The sequence below is a fragment of the Eubalaena glacialis genome, chromosome 15 (assembly GCF_028564815.1).
Source record: "Eubalaena glacialis isolate mEubGla1 chromosome 15, mEubGla1.1.hap2.+ XY, whole genome shotgun sequence".
NCBI lineage: Eukaryota > Metazoa > Chordata > Mammalia > Artiodactyla > Balaenidae > Eubalaena > Eubalaena glacialis.
This window is the reverse complement of record NC_083730.1, coordinates 87897343-87919765: the sequence shown is the minus strand read 5'-3', so window position 1 is coordinate 87919765 and position 22423 is coordinate 87897343. Positions and strand designations below refer to the sequence as shown.

The following is a 22423-nucleotide window of genomic DNA, read 5'->3' as shown; positions in this document are numbered from 1 at the left end:
GGTGCCAGCACCTGTCCCGCCCACTTGGGAAGGAGATGAAAGGAACAGGCAGGCCTGCAGGGTGGGGGGAGGGTGGCTGGTTTTGCTGTGAGCCCCTTTGATCTCTCCTGTCCAGCGGGGCCTGCTCTTTTCCCCTCTGAGGGCTGACTGACGTGAGAGGAAAACCAGGCCCACGGCAGCAAAAGTGGACCCTCATCATAGCAGCAACCATCCTCACACGGGCCCCCGGGGACCTGGGGACAACACTTCCATCTGCCCATTTTACAGACGTGGAGACTGAGGCTTAGAGAGATGGCCTGAGCTTTGTCAGGGGCAGGCAGGCTGGGGCGTCAGGGTGTGACCCAGGTTTTCCCAGGTTCACCATGCTCTTGCCTGAAGCTGACCAGGGCCCCCTCCCTCCTGCCTTGGGGGCTTCCGCCCCACGTAAATACTGGTGCCAGATGCCAGCTCTGTAAGGGGTCTCTCATTTCAGCTTCCCCGCCCCTGGCTGAGGGGTCGGCAGGATTTCAAGGGGAAGAATCAGAGCACAGAGAGGTCAAGACCCTCATCCAAGGTCACACAGTCACCAAGTGAAAGAGGCCAGGCATCTGACACTAGCAGTTTCTATACCTCACCCCGTGACTCCGGCCTCCCCTGCCCAGCTCACACCACAGGGGGGCTCTGGGTTCCGAGCCCCGCTGCCCGCAGCGTCCTCTGCCGGCGGCCTCTTCCGGGCCGACGCCGCTAGGTCCCCGCTCCTCTCCCAGCTCACTGGGCCCAGGTGCAGAGCCTCACCTGCCTCACTGTTTTCCTCTCCCTCGCCCTCCCCTGGGGCCCGGCAGCAGCAGCAGCAGCAGATGCCCCGCAGCAACCAGGACGAGAAGGAGGAGAAGGAGAAGGAGAAGGAGGCCGAGAAGGAGGAGGAGAAGCCGGACGCGGAGAATGACAAGGAGGAGCTGATCAAGTAAGGCCACCCAGCAGGGGCCTGGCCGCGGCCCCCGGGTGGGGGTGGCAGGGCCGGGGTCCGGGCTCAGCCTGAGCCGGGGCCCGCGGACGGCCCTCTGTAAGGCGGTGTGAGGATGCGGCGTCTACGCATCGCCTGCCGTGAAGGGAGGCGTGTTCTGCTCTGCCTGTCCCCGACAGCCCCCCTTCCGGAAGCCCGCTCCTCTCTCTCCTCCCGCCCGCCCGCCCGCCCGCCCTTTCTCGGAGCCTCTGGAGACCTCGGAGACGGATAGCTCATTTGAGCTCCACTCCTGAGCGAGTAAATCCAGGCAGTGACTCTGGAACTCTTTGCCTCCTCTCCTCCTCCCCCTCCTCGGCCGAGTCTCCTGAGGTGCTGGGAGCGGGAGGGGGGGTCAGAGGCGCTCGCTGCTCACGGAAGGACTAGGTATGCAGGCAGGCGGCAGCCCTCACCTTGAGAATTATCGCTGTCAGTGTGAGTTCTTGCAGATCAAGGCACAGCCTCGCCTCGGGGTGGGAGGGGGTGCCCCCCACCGACAGCCTCCCGTGCCTGCCAGGGGCAGGAGCACAGCCAGCTGGAGATTCACTCCGAGGAAGGGGGAGTGGGCACGGCTTAGCGCCAGGTACCTGGAGTGGGCTCAGGAATGTGGCTTCTGAGAACATCTGGCTTCGTTACCCCTTGTCTCCCAGACGCTCCTGCGAGGCCCTTCAGGAAGATGAATGGAAGGCGGAGGTGATAAATCTGAGCAGCCCCACAGTAAACTCTCCTGAGTCGGCTTCTGAGAAAGTCCCAGCCCCAGTTATTGAGGTCACATGCTCCCCACACGCCTGGCTCGGCCTGCATAAGACCGGCAGGAAACTTTCCTCTTGCGTTTTCTGCAGGACACAGTGGTCCATGATAATACAGAAGGCAAAGTCAGTGTCATTTATAGGGCCCCTTGGGGGACGTCTCCTCTTTGGGGAGTAAAGTGGCCTGAAGATTGTACCAGCCTGCACCCCCGTGCCGTTAATCAAGTAATCTTGCAGACGAAGAGCTGAGAGCACCTCTGTTTGGTGTATAAAATGGTCTTGCAGATAGCCACCAGCCCACACCCCTACTTGGTGAATAAAATAGCCAGTCAGTTAACTCCCAGCCCACGTCCCTGTTAGGAGAATAAAGCAGACAACAGCTACCAGCTGTACTCCCTCGTCTGGTGAATAAAGGAGCCTTGCAGATTGCTACCAGCCAGCCCTCACCCCAAGCTTTTTCCCTCTTTCCTACCCTCTGATGAGTAGAAAATCGCTGGCAGCCAGCGCTCATCTTGCTAAGGAAAAGCAGGTCTCTTGAAACTGCCATCTAGGTTCCCGGCTCCGGTGAAACCATCCCTGTCTCCCCTCCCTGGCCTTTAGGGAGAAGACGGATGACACCTCTGGGGAAGACAACGATGAGAAGGAGGCAGTGGCCTCCAAAGGCCGCAAAACCGCCAACAGCCAGGGAAGACGCAAAGGCCGCATCACCCGCTCGATGGCCAATGAGGCCAACAGCGAGGAGGCCATCACCCCGCAGCAGAGCGCCGAGCTGGGTGAGTCTCAGGCTGGGGAAGGGGCGCCACAAGCACAGCAGGCTCAGAATCCCAACATTAGCTGCACACTCGCTGTGTGACCTGGGGCGAGTTCCTTAACCTCTCTGTGCCTCAGTGGCCTCATCGGCACTGCGGTTGCCTGTAATGCCTGTAACCGTGGGGTGAGCGTTTTAGTGACTTTGTGTGTAGGAAGGGCCTAGAACAGTGCCTGGGGCATGGGAAAGGCTCACTGGCTGTCAGCCGTGATTATTCCAGAGCTGGAGAGTTCACATAAAATTCCAGATCACCAATTTGGTTTTGTTTTTCACTGAGAAGATCTGGCCTTGGGACTTCCCTGGTGGTCCAGTGGTTAGGACTCTGCTCTTTCAGTGCCAAGGGCCTGGGTTCAATCCCTGGTTGGGGAACTAAGATCCCACAAGCTGCCGAAAAACCACCCCTTTTTGCGGGATCTTAGTTCCCCGACCAGGGATGGAACCCACGCCCCCTGCAGTGGAAGTGTGGAGTCTTAACCACTGGACCGCCAGGGAAGTCCCTGCACCTTCATTTCTGTGGGCCTCAGTTTCCCCTTCTGCTCAGTGGGTGCCCACCCTCAGGTGCTCTGAGCCTCACGCCCTACCTCAAGGGGGGAAACAAAAGAGAGAAGAATTGAGTAGCAGTTCCCAAGTTCGGCCACAGGGGGGCAGGCGGTGTGTGCTTGCTGTCTGTAGCGTTTTGGCCGTTTGGGGCCTGCCCTCCGGCGTGTGCGGGAACCCCGACCCGTGGCCTGAGTGTTCAGGCTGAGGCCCCAGCCACCTGGATGTCTTCCCAGGGTGGGAGTTGATGTTTCCTGTCTCACAGACGCCCCCCTCGTCCACACCCAGGGTTTGTGCCAGGCACCTCTTCCTTCTCCCCGTGGCAGGTCATTGGTACCCATTTCATAGATGGGCTGTTTGAACCTTAGAGAAGGGATGTTGCCTCTGTAAAGTCCGAGTCAGTTGGGGTTCAAACCCAGCCCGCTGGCCGCAAACCCCGTGCAGCTCCTGTGGGCTGGTGCCGGAGTGCCCGGAGACCCAGGGCAGGAGGGTTCCCTTCAGGAGTACACTGGCGCACCTGACTTCTGGGGAAGCTCTTCTGGACCCCAGGCTGACGTTGGGGCCGGATGGCGGAGTGGAAAACACAACCCCAGGCCCTCTGATGAGCACCTCCCACTCCAGGCTCTGCTTCCACAGCCTGCCTCTGGGGGTCCCGTGGGAGGAAAGGGGAAAGCTGGCCATGGCAGCAGGGAGCGGGGGAGCTGCCCGAACTTTCCTCTGATGGTCAGCGGCCCTTACCAAGTGCATACTCTGTGCCTAGCGCTGTTCCAGGCACTGAGTCCACGAAGCTGACGTCCCTCACGCTCGCCCCCCTCATGACGTCTTAAGCGACTTTCAGGGGAGAACGAGGGCTCACGTGTAGGGGAACTCGGAGGAGAGGCTCAGAAACAGCCACAGCAGACACTCGGCCAACTCCCCCGACTCCAAGGCAGCTGCGTTCCTTCTCAGTAACACGGGAAGCCTCATCCTTGTACCGCATGAGTCAGGGGAGAATACAATAACCACCCTGTAGAGCAGGGCCCTCCAGCAAGGGACAGGTGGCCATGTCTGGAACCGTTTTTGATTGTCCCAGTTGGAGTGGGGGATCCTGGCACCTAGTGGGTAGAGGCCAGGGCTGCTGCTCAACACCCCGCAATGCCCAGGGCGGCCCCCATGATAGGGGATCATCCGGCCCCAGTGGGTCCACGCTCAGGTGAGGTCCCTGCCCATCTGAAGCTCACGTCCCTCCTCATCTCCCCCCGCCTTCACGTGGTCACCGTGCTCCCAGCCGAGTGCATACAGAGGCAGCTCAGGGTCCAGGCCCTGGCCCGCCTCAGCGTCCCCCTCTGTAAAACAGGGTGCCTGCATACCCTCCACCCCAGCAGGTGCCCCGAGTAGCCAGAGGCAGAGAAAGCGCCCCACTCCAGGCTGCTGCCAACACGCTGTGTCTTCCTTTCCAGCTTCCATGGAGATGAACGAGAGTTCTCGCTGGACCGAAGAAGAGATGGAAACAGCCAAGAAAGGTGAGGGGTTTCTGGCTGCTCTAATCGCCCTCGTTGGGCATCCGGGTCCTGCAGCTCGTGTGGTGGGGAGGAGGTTGACCTGTGCCCTTAAACGGGGCTGTGGTGTGGTCTGCAGGGGGCAAGCTCCGCTTCTGGGTGTTCTCGGATTGGCCACGTCTCCTCAGAGCCTCAGTTTTGTCCTCCAGAAAATGGGTCTGTGTGGCCATGTTGTCGGTGTACGGCTTCCGTGGCCACTGGGGCCAGCACGTCGTGGCCTTGCAGACAGAGTGGCGGCAGAGCACCTGGGTGCCTTGGGAGGTGCAGAGCCTGCTGGCGGCCACCACGGCAGGGTCACGGGGTCAAGCTGTCCCCCTTCGCTGCGCCGTCTCCCTGCGCTGTGGTGCTGACCCCACGTTCTCTGTAGAAGCCACCAGCACATTCATTGTTCATTGGAGCCAGAATGGCTGGGCCCTTGACTTCCTGGCTCAGTGACCAATCTCTGGGCCTCAGTTTCCCCATCTGTGAAAAGAGAGGGGTATCCGGGTTGGCCAAGAGAAGCCAGAGATAACAGGCACTGAGGGTCCCAAGGATGGCCTGGTGTCGATCCCCCGGCCCCCATCTCTGGGAGATGCTCCAGCTGCCCCTCCCTCTCCTGTGCCCAGTGCGGGGGCCGTCAGCCTAGCTCAGCGCCGGCAGGAAGGCCAAGGCTGGGGTGGCATCTGAGCCCCATTTTGCCTGCTTGCTCTCTCATTCATCTTGACTCCAGCCCTGAGAAGTGAGTCTTGTTTCCGGCCGTTTTGCGGACGAGGGAGTGAGGAGCAGAGGCTGAGGACGGCCCGGGCCTGGAGCTGGTGACCTGGGCCTCCCGGCTCTCGTCCCCAAGGTCCTGCTGAGGCCCCACTGCTGACGTGCAGCTTCCTTGTGCCCAGAGCTCCAGGTCATGACTCAGGGAGGGAGCAAATGGCCTTTCTGATGAAGGACCCAGGTGCACAGGGACGGTTGTGTGCGAGGACAGCTGGGCCTGGAGGCTGAGACCCTGGACCATGGGCTGCCTGCCCTGCCCACCCCCTCCCCTCCCCCTGCCCCAGGAAAGGGTGCCTAGGGGCCTGAGGGTCTGGTCCTGGTGTTTCAGAAACTGACCAGGAGCAGCCCCAGACCTGATCAGGCCCCCTACCTGGGACCGGGCCCCTCTGCTCAGGGCTCCTGTCCGGGCACGCTGCCCCTCGGAGGCTCCAGACCTCCTTCCTCCAAGCTCCCAGCCCTCTGGTGAGGCCGGCCTGGAGGAAGGGCCGGGCTGGACCCTCAGCATCATTCAGAAGAGGAGGCGCTGCCCTGCTTCCTCTCGCAGGTGAGGTCCTATTTTAAGCGTCTCAGAGGAGCACTGACGGGGGCCTGTGGGCATAGTCTCTGGCTGCCAGGGGGCAGTGGGTGCTGTCAGCCCCCCAAGGGGGCCACGTTGTCCTTTTTTTCTGTCTTCTGTGTCTACTTTGCGGTTTTTGGTATGGGGTCACCATGGGGTGCAAAAGAGGCTTTATTTGAAAATGTGTGATTTTTTTTCCCCCTTTAATTTTGGTGAAATACATATAACGTAAAAATCTACCATTTTAATCATTTGAAAGTGTACAATTCAGCGGCATTAAGTACATTCACAGCGTTGTGTAGCCATCACCACTCTCTAGTCCCAGAACTTTCTATCACCCCAAACAGAAACCCCGTACCCATTAGCAGTCATTCCCCATTCTCGCCAAGCCCTGCCAACCTCTGGTGCCCACCATTCCACTTTCTGTCTCTATGGATTTGCCTGTTTAGGACTTCGGCGTGAATGGAATCATATAACATATGCCCCTTTGTGTCTGGCCTCTCTCAGCATCATGTTGTTGAGGTCCATCCATGTCGTAGCCTGTGTCAGCACCTCATTCCTTTTTATGGCTGAGTTGTATTCCTCCGTGTGGACAGAGGAGTTCTATTTATCCATTCATCCATTGCTTGATGGACACTTGGGTCGTTTCCACCTCTTGGCTATTGTGAATAATGCTGTTGTGAACATTTGTATAGAATTGCATGGTTCTTTTAACCACACGTGAGATCCTGGGATCTCAGCCACCGGCAGTGATATTGCCCGGGGACCCACCCACCAGGGCCGTGAGGGGCTCCACGTGCACGTCCCAGGGCTGCCAGCCTGTGCTGTGTCTTCTGTCGTCATGACAGCCCCATCCCCAGCTCCCTCCCAGTTGCCCGGGAACCGGGAGTCGGCTGAGTCAGAGGCTGCCCTCTCTCTTCCTTTGGGAGACGGCTGGGGATGACTCACCGGCTGAGACGGGAGTGTGCCCCACCGTCTCAAGCTTGAACCCTCAGTGGCGGCAGCGAGCTCATCCTGGGTCCTGCCCGCGGAGACGGCAGCGTGCGAGTTCCCCCGGGGACCGTGCACGCCGAGGCCCTGCTCAGTGACATTTGTGATAATGTGATGAGCGCCAGTGTGCTTGTCCGCCGTGAATTATAGCAATCTGGACAATTACCGCTCAGGGTGGCTGCTAATGGCTGCATGTTCCAGGCGGCGGGAGGGGGTCGGGGCCGGGAGGCAGGTGCTGGCAGCCCCCAGGACTCCTCCTCCACAGTGGGCGGGGGTGGAGAGACTAGGAATGTTCCAGTGCCTCCGGCCCTCAGAAACCCAGGAAGGTACCCAAAACCCAGCTGTGCCCGAGACACATGGTACCCACCCATCCTCCTACCCATTTACATCGACCCAGTGCCTCACCCTGTGCAGGGCAGGGGTACCCAGAGATGAGCCAGCCCTGGTCCCTCCCTCGGGGAGCCCAGGAAGTGAGCAGCCAGGTGTGCCCAGGGCCTTGGGACCACTGAGCCTGCCCCAGGCATCCCAGGAGACTTCCAGGAGCCAGGCCTAGAAGGATGAGCTGCAGAGGGTCCCCCGTTCCCAGAGAGAAACTGGACCTCAGCCTCTGGACCTTTTAGCTCTGTGACCTCAGGCAAGCTAGTCAACCTCTCTGTGCCTCAGTTTCCTCATCTGTACAATGGGAATTAGAGTATCACCCACTGTATGAGTTTCCTGGGGCTGCTGTAACAAAGTACAAACTTAGTGGCTTAAAAACAACAGAAATGTATTCTCTCCCAGTTCTGGAGACCGTGAGTCCGAAATCAAGGTGTGGGCAGGGCTGGGTTCCCTCTGAGGGCTCCAGGGGAGGGTCCTGCCTCTCCTCCTCCAGCCTCTGCTGTTGCTGGCAATCCTCGGCGCTCCTTGGCTTCTAGACATTCCAATCCCTGCCTGCGTCGTACATGGCTGTCTTCCCTCTGTGTGTCTCTGTCCAAATTTTCCTCTTCTTATAAGGACCCACCCTAATCCAGCATGACCTCATCTTAACTCGATCACATCTATAAAGACTTTTTTTCCAAATAAGGTCACATTCACAGGTTACAGGTGGGCGGACGTGAAATTTGGCGGCGGGTGGGGAGCACTGTTTAATCCAGGACAACCACCTTTGTGGGGTTTTGGTGAAAGAAAACAGAAGCGCTTACAGGGGTGGTGACGTAGACACCCTGAGTTCCCTGTCACTGTTTGTAATGATAACCCGCTCCTGAGCCTTGTGACCCCGGCCTGGCCCATCCCTGTCTTGGCCTCGTTTTCCCTCGTCCTCCAAAATGAGGCTGGGATGCCATCACCGAGGGGCATTATAAGAGTGGCATGAGCCATGTTCGTGCAGTCCTTGGTATACAGTACGTGCTGAGAAGCGGCAGGCCTCCAGTTCAGCACACAGACTCTGGAGGCTTTCTTCCTGGGTTTGAGTGCCGGCTCTGTCCCTTGTGGGTGTGTGACGCTGAGCAGTGCCTGCACTTCTCGGGGCCGCAGGGAAGGGGGTTGGAGGTGAGTGGCCTGCTGAGCAAGTGTAGAATGACATTTGGAGGTGGTTTCACAGCGCTGGGGAAGGGCCCTTGGGCTGACACCCAAAGCACGAAATAACATTAAGTCACACTATCAAGTACTTGTCGGTACGCCTGGGTACCAGGTACAGCTAAAGGCGTTATATATATCAAGTCACTTCATCCCCACTAACCTTATGAGGCAGATGCTATGACTAGTTTCTTTATCCAGATGATGACATTGAGACCGAGAGAGGTTAAGTGAGCTGCCCAAGGTCACACAGCTGTTGATTGGTGGAGGTGGGATTTGAACTCACGCACTCTAGTTACAGAATGGGAATGGGGCTGGTGTGAGGTTTGGATGAGTGAGTCCATGGGCCTGGCTACTATTAATCAGATAACGAGAGAGGGAAGGGCCTCCCAGCAAAGGAATAGCATGTGCAAAGGCCCTGTGGCAAGGGCAGCGTGGTCAAGTAAGAAGCTATTAAAACCCAGAGAATGAGGGGAAGAGAGGCAAGGAATGGAGAGTCCGTCGGGAGGGCCACCCCTCACCCCCCGGCCTTACCAGCTGTGGGATAGAGTGTGGCTGTTACTCTGAGAGCATGGGGAAGACCATTGCATGGGGAGGAGTGGGACAGGGGACAGGATAGCTGCAGGGTTCCAGGTTGGCAGGTGGGGGCACCTGCTCCTTCCTTTGTGCTTGGAGTCAGGGCTGCCTGTCCTGGGGCTCATACCAAGTGAGGACTGAGCATGTGCAGGGCAGCCTCAGGGAGCTGGCCGCCTGCCTTCGGGCCCAGCGCCATGCTGGGCAGGCACTAGGCTGGGATGTGAGGCTCTAGTTCCCCTGGGAAAGGTCAGCCTCGCCTGGCTTGCAGTCTCGACCCAGCTGTGTGGGAGGCCCAGGGCTCTGCTGGCAGCTCCTCCTGGTCCCCAGCCCCCTTCTCTGGCGGACAGGGCGCCAGCTGTGGAGGGGGCAGGGAAGCCCCCGGGCACACCATTCCAGACCAGAAATAGGAACTGGCCCAGCTCCTGGCCACCAGCCCCTCCCTGGCCTCGAGTGGCCTGCCTGGTGAGGAGGGAGAGGGCGAGGTGTGCGGCCCCAGGGTAGGGTGCTGCAGGGACCAGGCAACGCCTATCGGGCCGGATGGAGCCCAGGTGGACCCCGAACTCTCCCCCAGTAACTCCAGGCTGTCTCTGCCTGCAGGACTCACCCCCTTTCATGGGGACCGAGGGAGAAACCACTAATTGCTTGGCACCTCCAAAACGCTTGTTGTGCACACTGGCTGGTTTAATTAGTTTTTACGGATGAAGAGTCTGAGGCTTGGGGAGGGGAGGTGTGAGTCCCCAGCCTTGGAACTTGGAAATGCGGGGCCTACCATCCACGTGTCCATCGTCAAAGCCTCATGCCGTCCTCACTGCAGGGACCAAGGGAGAGCGATGGCCTCTGTGCTTGGACAGCCGTGCACCTGCCCACCGGCACTCACGACGGGCAGCGTGGCGCTGTGGTTAGCGCACAGGGCTGGCGGCTGAGGCACCAGGGTTCGGGGTGCTGCGTCACTTCTGAGTATGGGCATCAGGGAGGACCCAGCAGGAGACAGGGCCAGCGCCTGGAGTGGGGACTGAGGAAAGTTGATGTACAGGAGCGGGGTGGCCTTAAAGGTTGTTAGAAGGGACCCTGCAGCATCCCAGGGCTGGCATCAGTGGGGAGCTGTCGCCACCTCTGGCTGGAGAGAGACTGCTGAGCTTTGTCTTGGGTGCGCTCTCCCCTGACCTGGATGCTTCTGACGTGTGGGAAACAGGCCACTGTGATGGTTCAGAAGGAGGAGAGAGTCGGGGTTTCTGCATGAACTCAGGGGACAGCCAGACACCAGGGCAAGCTCCAGGCCACTCTCTTGTTCCTTGTCAGCACCCTGGAAGGTAAAGTCAAGCATCTCCCAGCCTGCCTGCGCTCCCAGGAGCAAAATCCGCACATGGGCGTTCAAGCTGGTGCTTCCTCAGGGAAAGAGACCCCTGGCAGGTTACACAGCAGTGATGATGTCTGTTACCACGTGGTGGCTGCTGGCCGGTTCCAGCATTTTGCACGAATGATATTACTTAATCCTCCCAAGGGACCCTCAAGGCGAGTTCTCCACATTTGCAAACACACGTGTGCGTGCACACACACATATGCACACACACGCACACATGCCTTCTGCTTTGCAGATGGGAAAACTGAGGCCCAAGGGGCAGTGAGCTGGAGCTTGCCCAGCAAATAACATAGAGCTGCTTGGCCCTGGGAGCAAACCACTTGGCTGTGCTCTATGGGAAAACTTGACATTGAACACATAACATGGCATTTTTCCCAAAGTGGTAGGGTATCGGGTCGCACACAGGTGATTTTTTTTTTTTTTTCATCTTAATAGGTGATCATGTATTGGGAGATCATTGGCTTTGATCATGTATTGGGAGATCACATCATCACTGTGATTTGCAGATGTAATAGCTGAAGCTAAGGCTAATGTAGGCACCGAGGCTTATTTTGAAAAGAGTAGACGGAAAGAAAAGTTAACTTGGACTTACTTGGAAGGTAAGTCCAAGTTCAGGTGTGAAGTTGTCTGGCGGGAGTGTCAGAGGTTCAGATACACAGTAGGCTCCCGGCAAGGTCGCCAACCAAGGGCTGAGTCCAAGTCAAACCCACCCAGGGCTTGGAGTTTCCAAAATAAGGAAGTGGCATGACTCAGGACTAAGTCTGCTGGATTTTTTCCCCCCTCCTTTGATAGTGTTTTAGGCAGAAAATCTTGTTTTGCAAACTGGAGTTTCTCTTGGTAAGTGGCATTTGGCGGGAGGGGTGTGGATATGTCCCTCTTGTAGGCGGCCTGTGCTTCTTCATGAAGGGAACAGAAAACTTCAGGAGTGCACAGGGCTGGCTGGGGTAATGGGGAGCGAGTGTTTCCTTGGGTGGGGGGGGGACGCTGGTTTCCAGAGGGAGCAGCTGTGACATTCCCACGATGCAGATGGATGTCAGTGTGGTGACTGCAGGTGCTAGAAAGACTCCTCCTCCCCCCAGGTTATCAGAACTCGCCCGTGGCGGGGTGGAGGTTGGCTATTGGTGCAGGTTCGAAGACCCCAGAGGTGAGAGCTGCCTACAGCAGGGACCCTGAGCGGGTAGCAGCGTGTGGAGGGACATAACAGGGACGAGGCCTTTCTGGGGGCCAGTGTACGTGAGCTGAGGAGGGTGAGTCACTGCTCCCGTGAGAAGAGTTCGTCCCAGGCCCCCAGACAGTGTATGGGAAGCTCCCCACCGAGGGTCGCCAGGACAGCCAGAGTGGCCTGGCCAAGCCTCCACAGGCCACCACGCAGAGAGACCCCTCTCACTGCCACCTCTGCGGCCACCCCCTGCCCCTTCACCTCATTCTGCGCTCCAAGTCTGTGACTCAGACCTCCTGGCTTGACTTCCTGTCTTGGTCAATTTCACTTCCTAGTTCCCGCCTCTTGACACTTCAGAATGAAACTCCTTCCTTAGAAATTAGAAGTGAGGTCAGGGAATCCAGACCACAGGGGATGTTGGCAGAATCTGCCGTCTGGGGCACCGGCACAGAGTGTGTGTGGACGTGCCCCTGGTGTGAGAGGCGGGCACTCCCTCACGTCTCTTCTGGGGAGGGTCCAGGACCCCCCGCGGGGATAAACTGCTCAGCTTCCTCCTCTCTTTGGAGCTCCTAATTGGGAGCCCCAGAGAGGCAGCAGAGATGCCTGGGGGGATGCCCAGAGGGCTCCCAAATCCACATACCCAGGGTGTCTGGAACTTTGTTCATTTGCCAGATGCCTCCTGCACGCCTAGCAGTTGTGGGTGCAGAGACACGGCTGTCCATGAGCAGTGGAGCCAAGGAGCTAATTTCAGGGAGTGATAAGTGCTCTGGAGATAACAAAACCCCGTGATGGCAGGGTGGCTGGGAGGACGACTGTGGAGAGAGTGGTCAGGGAAGGCTTCTCTTGAGGAGGTATCACTTGAAGCTGAGAACTGAAGGAAGACAGAAGGAGATCTGTGAAAAAGCCATGGAGGCAGCAGGGACAGTGAGTGCAAATGTCCTGGGGCACATCCAAGGGCTGGGCAGAAAAGGTCCCAGTGGCTGGAGCGAGGGGAGAAGTAGGAAGCAGGCTGGACAGCGGGGCAGGACTGGCTCTGCAGGGCCTCATGCACCACGCTGAGGCCTTTGGATTTTATTCCAAGAGCTTTGGGTCATCATTGGAAGATTTGAAGCAGAGGAGTGACACGATTGGATTGGCATCCTTAAAAGCCGTCTTGGGCCTCCCTTGCAGAGAACGGATCATGGGACTCAGGCAGGACGTCCCGGATCCCTGATGTGGTTGGAATCTGTTGCCTGCCCTGGAGGGTGTGCCCCAGGGCCCAGGGCGAGGGCTGGGGGCAAAGCAGGGGTATCGGGGTGCTTCAGAGACCTGTGGCCTGTCGTTCCTTGGGTTTTCTTGGGTAGGATGGAAAGGCTGAGGGCTGAAGGGACAAGCAGGTCAGTGACCCCAGAGTTGGAGAAATCGGTCGTGACCTGGATCTCGCTCCAAAGTTCAACTCAGTTAACTTTCAACCTCCTGGGAGCTGCCTGGGGCGTCCATAGCAGGTGTTTGTATGGGGCGCGGGCTGACCCAGTCGTCACGGGTATCTCAGAGAGGGAAGAAAGAGGCCGCCATAGTAGTCCCAAGACCCTCGGGGAGCAGAGAGCCCTCTGACGGGCTCCAAACCCTTCCCCCCATCCTCAGGGGTTGGAGGTCTCATTTGCACTTGGAAGAGTCCCCTCAAATTCTAAGCTTCCTCCTAGAATGCTAGGCTAGCCCTGCCCACCCACTGCCCCCTTCCAGCCCATCCAGACCTCCAGAGTCCCCCACGGAGGGCCTGGCCACCATGGCAGCATCAGGGCTGGGAGGGGGGCAGACCACAGGTGGAACCAGCGCAGGGGAATGACAGCGGAAGAAGCTGTTTGCTCCCGGCTGCCGGGGTGGAGAAGCTCTGTTTTTCTGAACCCTCATCTGTTCTTACCGCTGCTGACGCCGCTACCGCCACGGATGGGGAGAGAGGGAGGGGGAAGCCAGTGCCAAGTTGGCCCGCCCCTTCCGAACCTGGGCTTCTGCCACGCTCCCCCGCCCGCTCCCGCGAGCCTCCGTCTGGAGGTCACATTCAGCCCTGACGCGTCTCGCTGGGTCAGGCAGCAGGAAGATCGGACGAGCCCTGGCGCGTAGCGCGGCTGCCGGGGCGCTGCTGCCCGAGAGGCTCTGGGGTCTTTGGATTCTGCCCCGCGGGGGCGTCGGGGGTCCGGGGGCTGAGCGCCCGCGCTGGGCACATTGGTGCCCAGAGGAGCCGCTGACACTGTGCTCCCTGGTGACGCCTGGCACAGCCGACACCTTCCCACCGCCCGCCCGCATCGGCGAAGGGCACCTCGCACACCCGCAGCTGCGGGGGGGGGGACGGCTCAGGGGTGGCAGCGCCGGAGGAGCCCTGGGCCACCACGGGCGCGCAGCACGGAGCTGCTTCCCCGCCCTCCTCGGAGCCAGCCTCCGCCTGCCGCCCTCCCACCGCCCGGCCCCTCCCTCCTCCCTCCCTCCTCCCTCCCTCCCTCGCGCCGTTGGACGAGAAGGATGTGAGGCCGAGCTGAGCCGCCAGCAGACGCCAGCCAGAAGCCTTGCGGAGCCGGCACCAGGGCCGCCCAGCCTCCCGCCTCCCAGCCCGCTGCTCCCAGCTCCGATCCCTGGAGCATCCTCCAAGCCGTATGTTTCCGGAAAACTTGGCGGAGGGGGAGACGCAGATGAGAGGATGTGAGTGAGTGGCTCCGGGGAAGGGACTGGGATGGGGGGGGGCTTTGGGCCATGGTGACAGGGACCCCAGGGGTGACAGGGACCCCAGGGCGGCAGACTCGGGAGTTCTATACCAGTGGGATTCCCCCCCACCACCACTTTCTCCTGGTGCCCCTTCCCCTGCCTCTCTGGCTGTCGGGCTGGGGCTCTCCTGGAAGGAGGTCTGTGCTTGGGGCAGATCTTGGGGGTCTTGGTTGGCACATGCTCAGAGGTGCTCTCTCCAGGTAGAGGGGTATCGGTGGGGGGGGTGGGAGGGGGCTTTCAGCTGGGTCTGGTCCATGTGGCCTCCGAGGCATGGCGGGGTCTGAAGTGCATCTCCCTGTGCCTGGCACCCTCAGTCTGGGGTTCCCAGGACCAGAACCAGAACCCGAAGAAAGCTCATGCCCGTCCACTCCCACCCCAGGGACCCTAGCCAGCAATGCTAGGACATTCACCCCAGCCCTTCACGCAGCAGTTAAAGAAACTGAGGCCCAGAGAGCAGAGGGGATGGCGGAGACCACACAGCATGTTCTGGGCAGGGCTTTTGGACAGCGCAGCCCAGCACTCCTCCGAGAGCAGCTTTCGGGAAGGGCCGGGTGACCCCGCCACCCAAGCTCCTGCTTCTGCCACCAGTGGAGTTAAGTAGGACCCCAATCCCCCAGCCAGCTCCAAGCGCCCTCCTTATGTATGTGTTGAGTCTGTAAATGTCAACCTCTCTGAGGTTCGTCCCCCCCACCCCGGCCCTCGTTGCCCCCCCACCCCACATACCTACCCCTCAGCAGGCCCAGATGGGAGACCCGCGCTCTCCCTCCCGGGGTTCCGGCCCAACGTGTTTGCCTGGGCTCTCTTGGCCTCGGCTGGGGAAATATAAATAAACGCGTCCCGTCGTCCTCCGCCAGGTCCTGTGGAAGTGGCAGCTGCTGCGGGCGCAGGCGGAGGGAAAGGTCAGGGGGCTGGGTTACACTCGATCCCACGCCCCAGCCCTCCCTCCGTGCCTGTCCTTGAGGAACCCTGAGGAGCTGCCCTGGGGCCACGTGGCCCCGTGGCCTCCGCAGGAGAGCAGGTGGCCTGTCAGTCTAGCACCCCACCCCCCGGGCTCAGAGGCAGGAGAGCGGACAACCTGGCTCCCACGTCCACTCGGCCCCTTGGCCCACCCCATAAGCTTGTGCGTTCCTCTGATCCCTGGAGCCTCGGTTTCCCCCATCCTGGGGATGGGAAGACAGCCGTGGCCTCAACAGCAAGGAGAAGAGGGAACCAAGTCTTTGCAGGGCTTTGCAAACTCCAGGTTGCTCGGCCGTGTGACCTGGTGGTTTGTTGAAGCTGTTTTTGCTGCTGTTTTATTTCTGCGCGAGCCTTGTATGTAGCAAGCCGCCGGCACGTGTTTGAATGAATGGATGGATGGATGGATGGATGAATGAATGAAAGAAAGAGAATACCGACACACGGACTGTCCGCCCCTTACGCTCCCGCACCCCTGAAAAATATCAGTCGTAGCCCTCCCTGCTTGCAGCTTGATTTGATTCAAGGAAAACGGCCTCAAACTTCTTTCTGGGAAATCTTTCGCTAGTCCTCATGAATCTAGCTCTGGGGCTCAGAGGCCGCTGTGTTCCCAGCACCGTGACTCAGGCTTCATGCCTGCTGCCCTCTGGGGGCCCAGTCCTGCCCCGCAGTCCCCGGAGGCCGGAGCCTCCCATCCGCCCCTCCTGCAGCCGTCAGGAAGGGGGCAGGCCCTACCTGCTCGGGCTGACCTGGCCACGCAAGGCGCGCTGCCTGGAGATGCAAGGCGTAAAAACACAGAGGCACCTGCCTGTGCGAGGTGTGTGCTGGGAGCACTGCGGGCAGACGGGCTGAGACTCGGGGCGGCTTCCGGGGGGGCTGGGGCACGACGTTTCTGCAGAGCCTGCTGTCTGTGGCATTGAGAACGGAGTAGGGCTTGGAGGTGCAGCCCTGGCCTGAGTTTGTGGGGGTGGAGGGAACTTTCTCTGCCCTAGGTGAATTTGGGATGGGGTCTACCAATTCCTGGGCGTTTCTCCCCACATCGGGAGTCTGTGAGGCTGTGTGAGAAGCTCATGGAGATGGGGGGGTTGTGATTTGGGGGGCCAAGTCCACTCCCAGACCCTGAACCACGCCTGGTGGGCCCCGAGTCCAGGGTGGGCCTTTAGGCGTCCACGGGGAGCTCTGGGCTCTGGGTGTGCCCCAGTTAACCTGGGCGCGGAGGATCCTGGGCCAGCTCACCCCAACCCGGACTCCACCCTCCCACCCCTGCTCACACGTTCCTTCCTTTCTCTGGCCTGGTGCGGCCGGAAAACAGCCCGTCTCCCGAGGCCTCGTCTGCAGCTGCGAGCGAGTGTCAGTGCCGGGTCAAGACAGCCAGGGGAGGAGGAGAGGTGGGGCCCCGGGCGGGGTCTGCGCCCCAGACCTCAGCCCTCAGCCCCCCGGAACCCTTGACAGTGGCCTCAGCAGGGGTACACCCAGGGCTGCACCCACCTGCCCCTCCAGTTCCTAGAGCCCAGGCCTCCCACACCCTTCTGGTGTCCCCCACCCCAGCCATCTCTTGCCAGAAACCTTGGACCCGTGCAGTGAGCCTGAGCCCCAGGATCAGGGCTGCTTTCGCCCAGGGCTCTGTCTGCCCTCCAGGCTGTGGGTACGGGCCCCCGCTGCCTGTCCAGCCCCCTGCCGCCCCTCACCTGCCGCCCTCCCCCACACAGGTCTCCTGGAACACGGCCGGAACTGGTCGGCCATCGCCCGGATGGTGGGCTCCAAGACGGTGTCCCAGTGTAAGAACTTCTACTTCAACTACAAGAAGAGGCAGAACCTGGATGAGATCCTGCAGCAGCACAAGCTGAAGATGGTGAGTGTCCCCACTCCCACCCCGCCTCTGCCCTGTGCGTCCCAGCCAGACCTGTGGGCCACACCTGCAGCCCGGGAGCCCTGGGTGGGGAGGGCTCTGACGCCGGCTCTCTTGCCCAGGACTCAGCCCCTCGAGGTTCCCGCTCCGTGGTCCCCCGGAAACGCTGCAGGGGTGGATCCCTGCCGTAAGCATCCCTCCTGGGTACTGCGATGCGCAGGCCCACCTCTGCCTCCCCACCTCCACCCCGCAGCACTCCTGGGTCAGACACCTCTGAGGACCCGTAGTGCCTCTGGGCAGGGCAGGGAGGAAGGAGCTCGGTGGGTCAGGCACTGACTCCCCAGGGACTCAGGGCTGTCAGCGCATTGGAATGAAGACCCAGAGGCAGAGGAACCCTAAGTCAGCATCTCCCGCACTCCATTTGAACTCACAGTCTTAGGGCCACCCCGGGGGAGGAATGGACAGGTCAGGGAGCAGCCAGCCCAGCCCTGGCCTCCAGGGGATTGAGAAGAGGCACGGACCTTCCCTCCTCCAGGAGCACAGAAGGGGCAGGCTCGCCTCACTGAGCCTGTAAATGGTCTCCACGGAGAGGCCGCTTCCTCCGCAGCTGTTACTGGGAAGCGAGGGCCATTTGGGGGTGGCTTGTTTTCTTTTCTCTTCCTTTCCTTTCCTTTCCTTTTCCTTTTCCTTTCCCTTTCCTTTCCCTTTCCCTTTCACGTTCCGTTCCCTTTCCCCTTCTCCTTTCCTTTTCCTTTCCTTTCCCTTCTCTTCCCTTCCCTTCCCTTCTCCTTCTCCTTTCCTTTTCCTTTCCCTTTCCCTTCCCTTGCCTTCCCTTCTCCTTTCCTTTCCTTTCCTTTTCTTTTCCTTTTCCCTCCCTTCCTCCCTTCCTTCTTTCCTTCCTCCCTCCCTCCCCCCCTTCCTTCCCTCCTTCCTTCTCTCTCTCTTTTTCTCTCTTTCTCTCTCTCCCTCCATCCCCCTCCCTTCCCCCTTTTGGGCACACTTGTGACATACCAAGCATTGTCACCATTTCAGATCTGGGGAAACTGAGGCTCAGCCAGGCGGCTCATAAACAGCTGACTTGGGGTTTGAACCCACAATTACATGACCTGAGGATGCATGCTTTTAATCGGCGGGCTGCATATTTCCTTGTAGATATGAAAGTACAAGAGGGGGACGCACAGCTCTCCACTCTCCCCGTTCCCCCTGACTGGGCTGCTTGTGCTGGGTTTAAAGTATGTGCACCCTGTCCTGGGAGGCTGAGTTGCTCCACCATGGAGCCTGCCTTGGTCCAGAGAGGACGAGCAGGCTGCCGAGGTCACACAGCATGGCAGGCGGACCAGGGGCAGAATCCCCCTCTTTGAACGCTCCTTGAGCGCTGTGCAGAATTTAAGGACATCCCTCCCCAGTTCCCCACCCCCACGCCAAGCATTCTAGGCCAGAGGGGGACGCTGTGCCATGGCCCTGTGGTCAGGGCTGAGGCTGACCCTCAGGTTTCCTTCAGTCAGGCCCCTGCCTGTGCCCGTTCCCCGTCGTGCCCGGTTAGGCTGTGCCTCCTGCCCCTTCCCCGCCTGCTGCGCAGTTGGTTCCCGATGCTCCTTGGGCTTCAGGCGGGGCCCCTGAAACACAGGGAGCTCTGCTTTTTTCTAGATTTTTCAGGACTCTGGTTTTCGCAGGGCGGAAGACTCAGTGAGGGCCGAGGCCAAGGAGCACCTGTCCGTAACACTTGCTAAGATCCCGTAGCGCAGAGAGGACCCAGCTCTGTGATGGTGGCGCTGGGCGGTGGTGGTGGTTGGATGGGGACGGGATGTCGGCCTCTACACACCAACTCAGGATTCACTGGGCGTGGGAGTGTGGCCCTGAGCATCGCCCCAGGGACACAAGGATCTTCCTGCTCCCTCCCCTTCTCCCTCTGACCTGTCCTCCCTGCCTCTCCCCTCCCCCCATTCCCTGCTCAGCCCAGCCCAGCCCAGCCGGTGCCCACACACCAGCCTGCTTCGCCCAGGCTGTTGGGTTACAGGTATCTCCTCTCACAGCCTGCTGGCCCCCACCTCACTTTCCAGGTTTCCTTGGGGCACGGCCCTGCTGCGCCCCTGGGGGCCCCAAAACTTGAGAGGGTGGGTTGGGGAAACAGAGATTCCAGCCAGGTGGATGGTGCAGCTTGGGCTCCAGGGCGAAAGTGGAGTCAAGCGCCAGCTTCATGACTTGGCACCTGTGTGACCTCGGGCAGCGGCTTTACCCCATGAGCCTCAGTTTCCTCATCTGTAAAGCGGGAGAATGATAGCCTTTACCCGGAGAACTCAGGTGGAGAGCGAATGAGTTACCACTTGTAAAGGACTGAGTACCTGCCAGAGGGGGGCACTCCATGGGGGTTAGCTGCTCTAGCTACTGGTAGTAGTATCAGTATCATTATTATTTTATTTTAAAGCCACTGACCCCATTTTCTTCTCAGGGGCATTCAAGGTGCTCTCTTGAATAATGTGTGCAGAAACAGCCAGGGTGGGGACTGTGGGCCCAAGACACCCAGGTTCAAATCCAGATTCTGCCACTTCCTAGCTGTGTGACCTTGGGCAAGTGACTTGTCCTCTCCGTGCCTCAGTTTCCCCACTTCTGAAATGGGGATAATTCCCACCTCAAAGAGCTGTTGTGGGAATGATTCGAGTGAATGGGTGTGAAGTGCTTAGAACTGGGCCTGGCACATCGCAAGTGCTACTAAGAGAGAGCCGTAGTGGCATCATTGGTAGCAGAGGTGGTGGCATCAGTAGTGATGTGCCCATGGCCGCCAGATGCCTGGCGGCTGGGGTGCCGTGTCTCCCTTGGTTGTTAACTGGGTGTAGAGTATGTCTGCTCCTGGATTGCCTGAGCGATTGATTAGTCGATTGGTTGATTCATTCACTCACTCATTCAAAGAGGCAGCCGAGCAGGATGGTATGGAGTAGGGCTCTGGGCTAGAGGGTTCACACCCCAGCTCTGTGGCCTCCTGACTGTTGCCCGCAGGTTCGTGGCCTCAGCACTCAGCCTCAGCTGCCTCCTCTGTAAAAGGAGATAAGACCCAGACCCACTCGTAGGGTTGCTGTGCGCAGCAGAGGCTTTCGTATTTGTAAAGGGCCAGCCCCGGCCCTCGATCTGTGCTCAATAAGTGTTGGGCGTTATCCTCATCACACACTCAGCAAGCCTTTATTGAGCGCCTGCTATATGCCAGGGAAGCAATAGCAGGTGCCCTGGGTATACGTGTGGGTGGGGTTTCCTGCTGGGCAGAGGAGCTGGGTCTTTCTTTAATGGACAGTGGGAGCCATTGAAGGTTTGTGAGCTGAGGGGCAACCCAGCGGGGGCCGGGTTCGGCGTGGATTGTGCTGGTCTTAGTGAAATGAAGCCAAAGCTGATAGAGAAGGTCGCCCTCCTTGTCCCCAGACTCTGAACATGCTGGTGGCTGGGCAGCATCGCTGGGGGGCCGAGGAGGAGGCGTAAACAGCAGGGGGACCCTGAGGCCCAGGTTGGGCCCCTCCCCCAGACCCCTGAGGTCGCCACCATTGACCCTGTCCTCAGGTGAAGATGCTGAGGACAGGAGGGAGACACCACAGAGGGGGTTTGAACCCAAGTCTGTGGGAACCCCTGGCTTCCCTTCCTGGACCCATACCTGTATTACTGGACGTGGCTCCCACAGAACTCAGCAGAGGCTGGTCCTGCTGGGAAGCAGGGGACCAGAAGGTGGGGGCCAGTGGGCCATGTTCTGAGGCCAACAAACAGGGGAGCCTTGCTTGTCACTTGTGGACGAGAAAGGGCTGCTGGGGAGAGTGGGATGGGTTCTCGTTCCCTGCTGACAGCGAAGGAGTGGACTTAGGTTGAAGGCTGCGGAGAAAGCTCAGTGAGGGATGGGGGGCCCATCAGCCCTTACAGTGGCCACCCATGGTGCCTGGGTGAGTCCCCTGTCACTGGAGAATGCAAGCAGTCCTCACAAGATGCTGTCCCATACCCTCCAGACCCTGGGAGGGAGACAGGTCCTGGTGATTCCTGCTGGCCGGGCCCCGTCTGGAGCTCAGGAAGACACGTCACCCTCGGCCAGTGGAGGAAGCAGTGGGGGAAGCAGAGGGTCAGCGGGTGTCCCCTCCTGCCTTGCACCAGACCTGGCCTGAGCGTGGCTACGGGCGACGTCAGCAGGAAGCAGGATCGGGTGGGCAGGCGGAGCGTGTCCCAGAGTTATGTAACATTTGGCACCAGTGACTTCTCCAAGGTTTTCCCTCCCCCTCCTAATGACCGAAGGTTACCCTTTTCTCCCATCTGTGAATCCAGGCTCTCGGGCTCAGCTTCCGTGTTTCTCTGTCTCTGTCCGTCTCAGCCCAGGCCCCGCCTTGCCTTGTTTTCCTCTGTTGCCTCTTCCATCTGAGGCTGCACAGGCCTGCAGAGAGAGATGGTCAGACAGGGAGGTACTTGAACCTGACCTGCATTGAAGTCTGGGCTTCTTGACCCACGAGCTGTGTGATCTTGGGCAAGTGTCTTTGCCTCTCTGGGCCAGCGTCTTTGTCTATCAGGTTCATGTATCTAAATTAGTAGTTATAGAGTGTCTCTTCTGTGCCAGGCACTGTTCCAGGTGTCCTGGGCATACAGCTGAGAACAGGCAAAGATGCCTGCCCTTGAGTTAATTCTAGTTGTAGAGACAAATTAACTCACAGATAATTTCAGATTGTGGTCTGAAGATAGATGAGGGATAGTAGTAGAAAGTGATTGATGGGGAACGAGATTAGCTGATTCTGACAGGGTAATCAGGGAAGACCTCACTGCGGAGGTGATGTATGAGCAAAGCCCTGATGGACGTGGGTACGTGAGTCATGTGGGTGTCTGGGAGAAGGCTGTCCAGCCAGAGAAATGACGAGTGCAAAGGCCCTGTGGCCGGGGCATTGTAAGCCCATTTGCACAAGAAGGGCAGTGTGTTTGTAACAGACCAAGGAAGGTGAGCAAGTTAGAGAGCTGGGCAGGGTCCAGATCTAGATCACACTGGATTGTATGGAGCGGGGAAGACTTGGGTTTTATATCAAGAGGTTCTGGGAGCATCTGGAGAGTTCGAAGTAGGGAGTGGCATGCTCTGATTTGCAGAGTAGATGTGCAGATCCAGTGAATTAATAAGTAAAGAATGCTTGGCACATAGTAGGTGCTTAACAGACATCAGCTGTAATTACCAATACTACTATCGCCAACATCTCCTGTTCCATACACATGTCCCAATCTTGAGGTTCGGGGCCACGTGTGGAAGGGTTTGGTATGATTCCTGGGACACTAAGTCCCAGCCTCTGAAACCCAGAGCTGGGGGGATTCTGGTGTTGAGATCATACTCACCCC

The 22423-nt window shown here is 59.2% G+C and overlaps 1 protein-coding gene across 26 annotated transcripts in view; it reads left to right on the top strand.

Moving 5' to 3' along the window:
• The window catches only part of NCOR2 (nuclear receptor corepressor 2), a 223007-nt gene that overhangs the window by 148951 nt on the left and 51633 nt on the right, over window positions 1–22423 (top strand). For 23 of the 26 annotated variants that reach the window (XM_061169327.1, XM_061169325.1, XM_061169328.1 and 20 more), the window contains 4 exons: window positions 822–943; window positions 2329–2501; window positions 4513–4575; window positions 16953–17095. In XM_061169327.1, coding sequence (XP_061025310.1) covers window positions 822–943; window positions 2329–2501; window positions 4513–4575; window positions 16953–17095 — 501 coding nt within the window. The remainder of the gene's footprint in view (window positions 1–821; window positions 944–2328; window positions 2502–4512; window positions 4576–16952; window positions 17096–22423) is intronic. The other 3 variants (XM_061169332.1, XM_061169330.1, XM_061169336.1) reach the window with 3 other exon arrangements.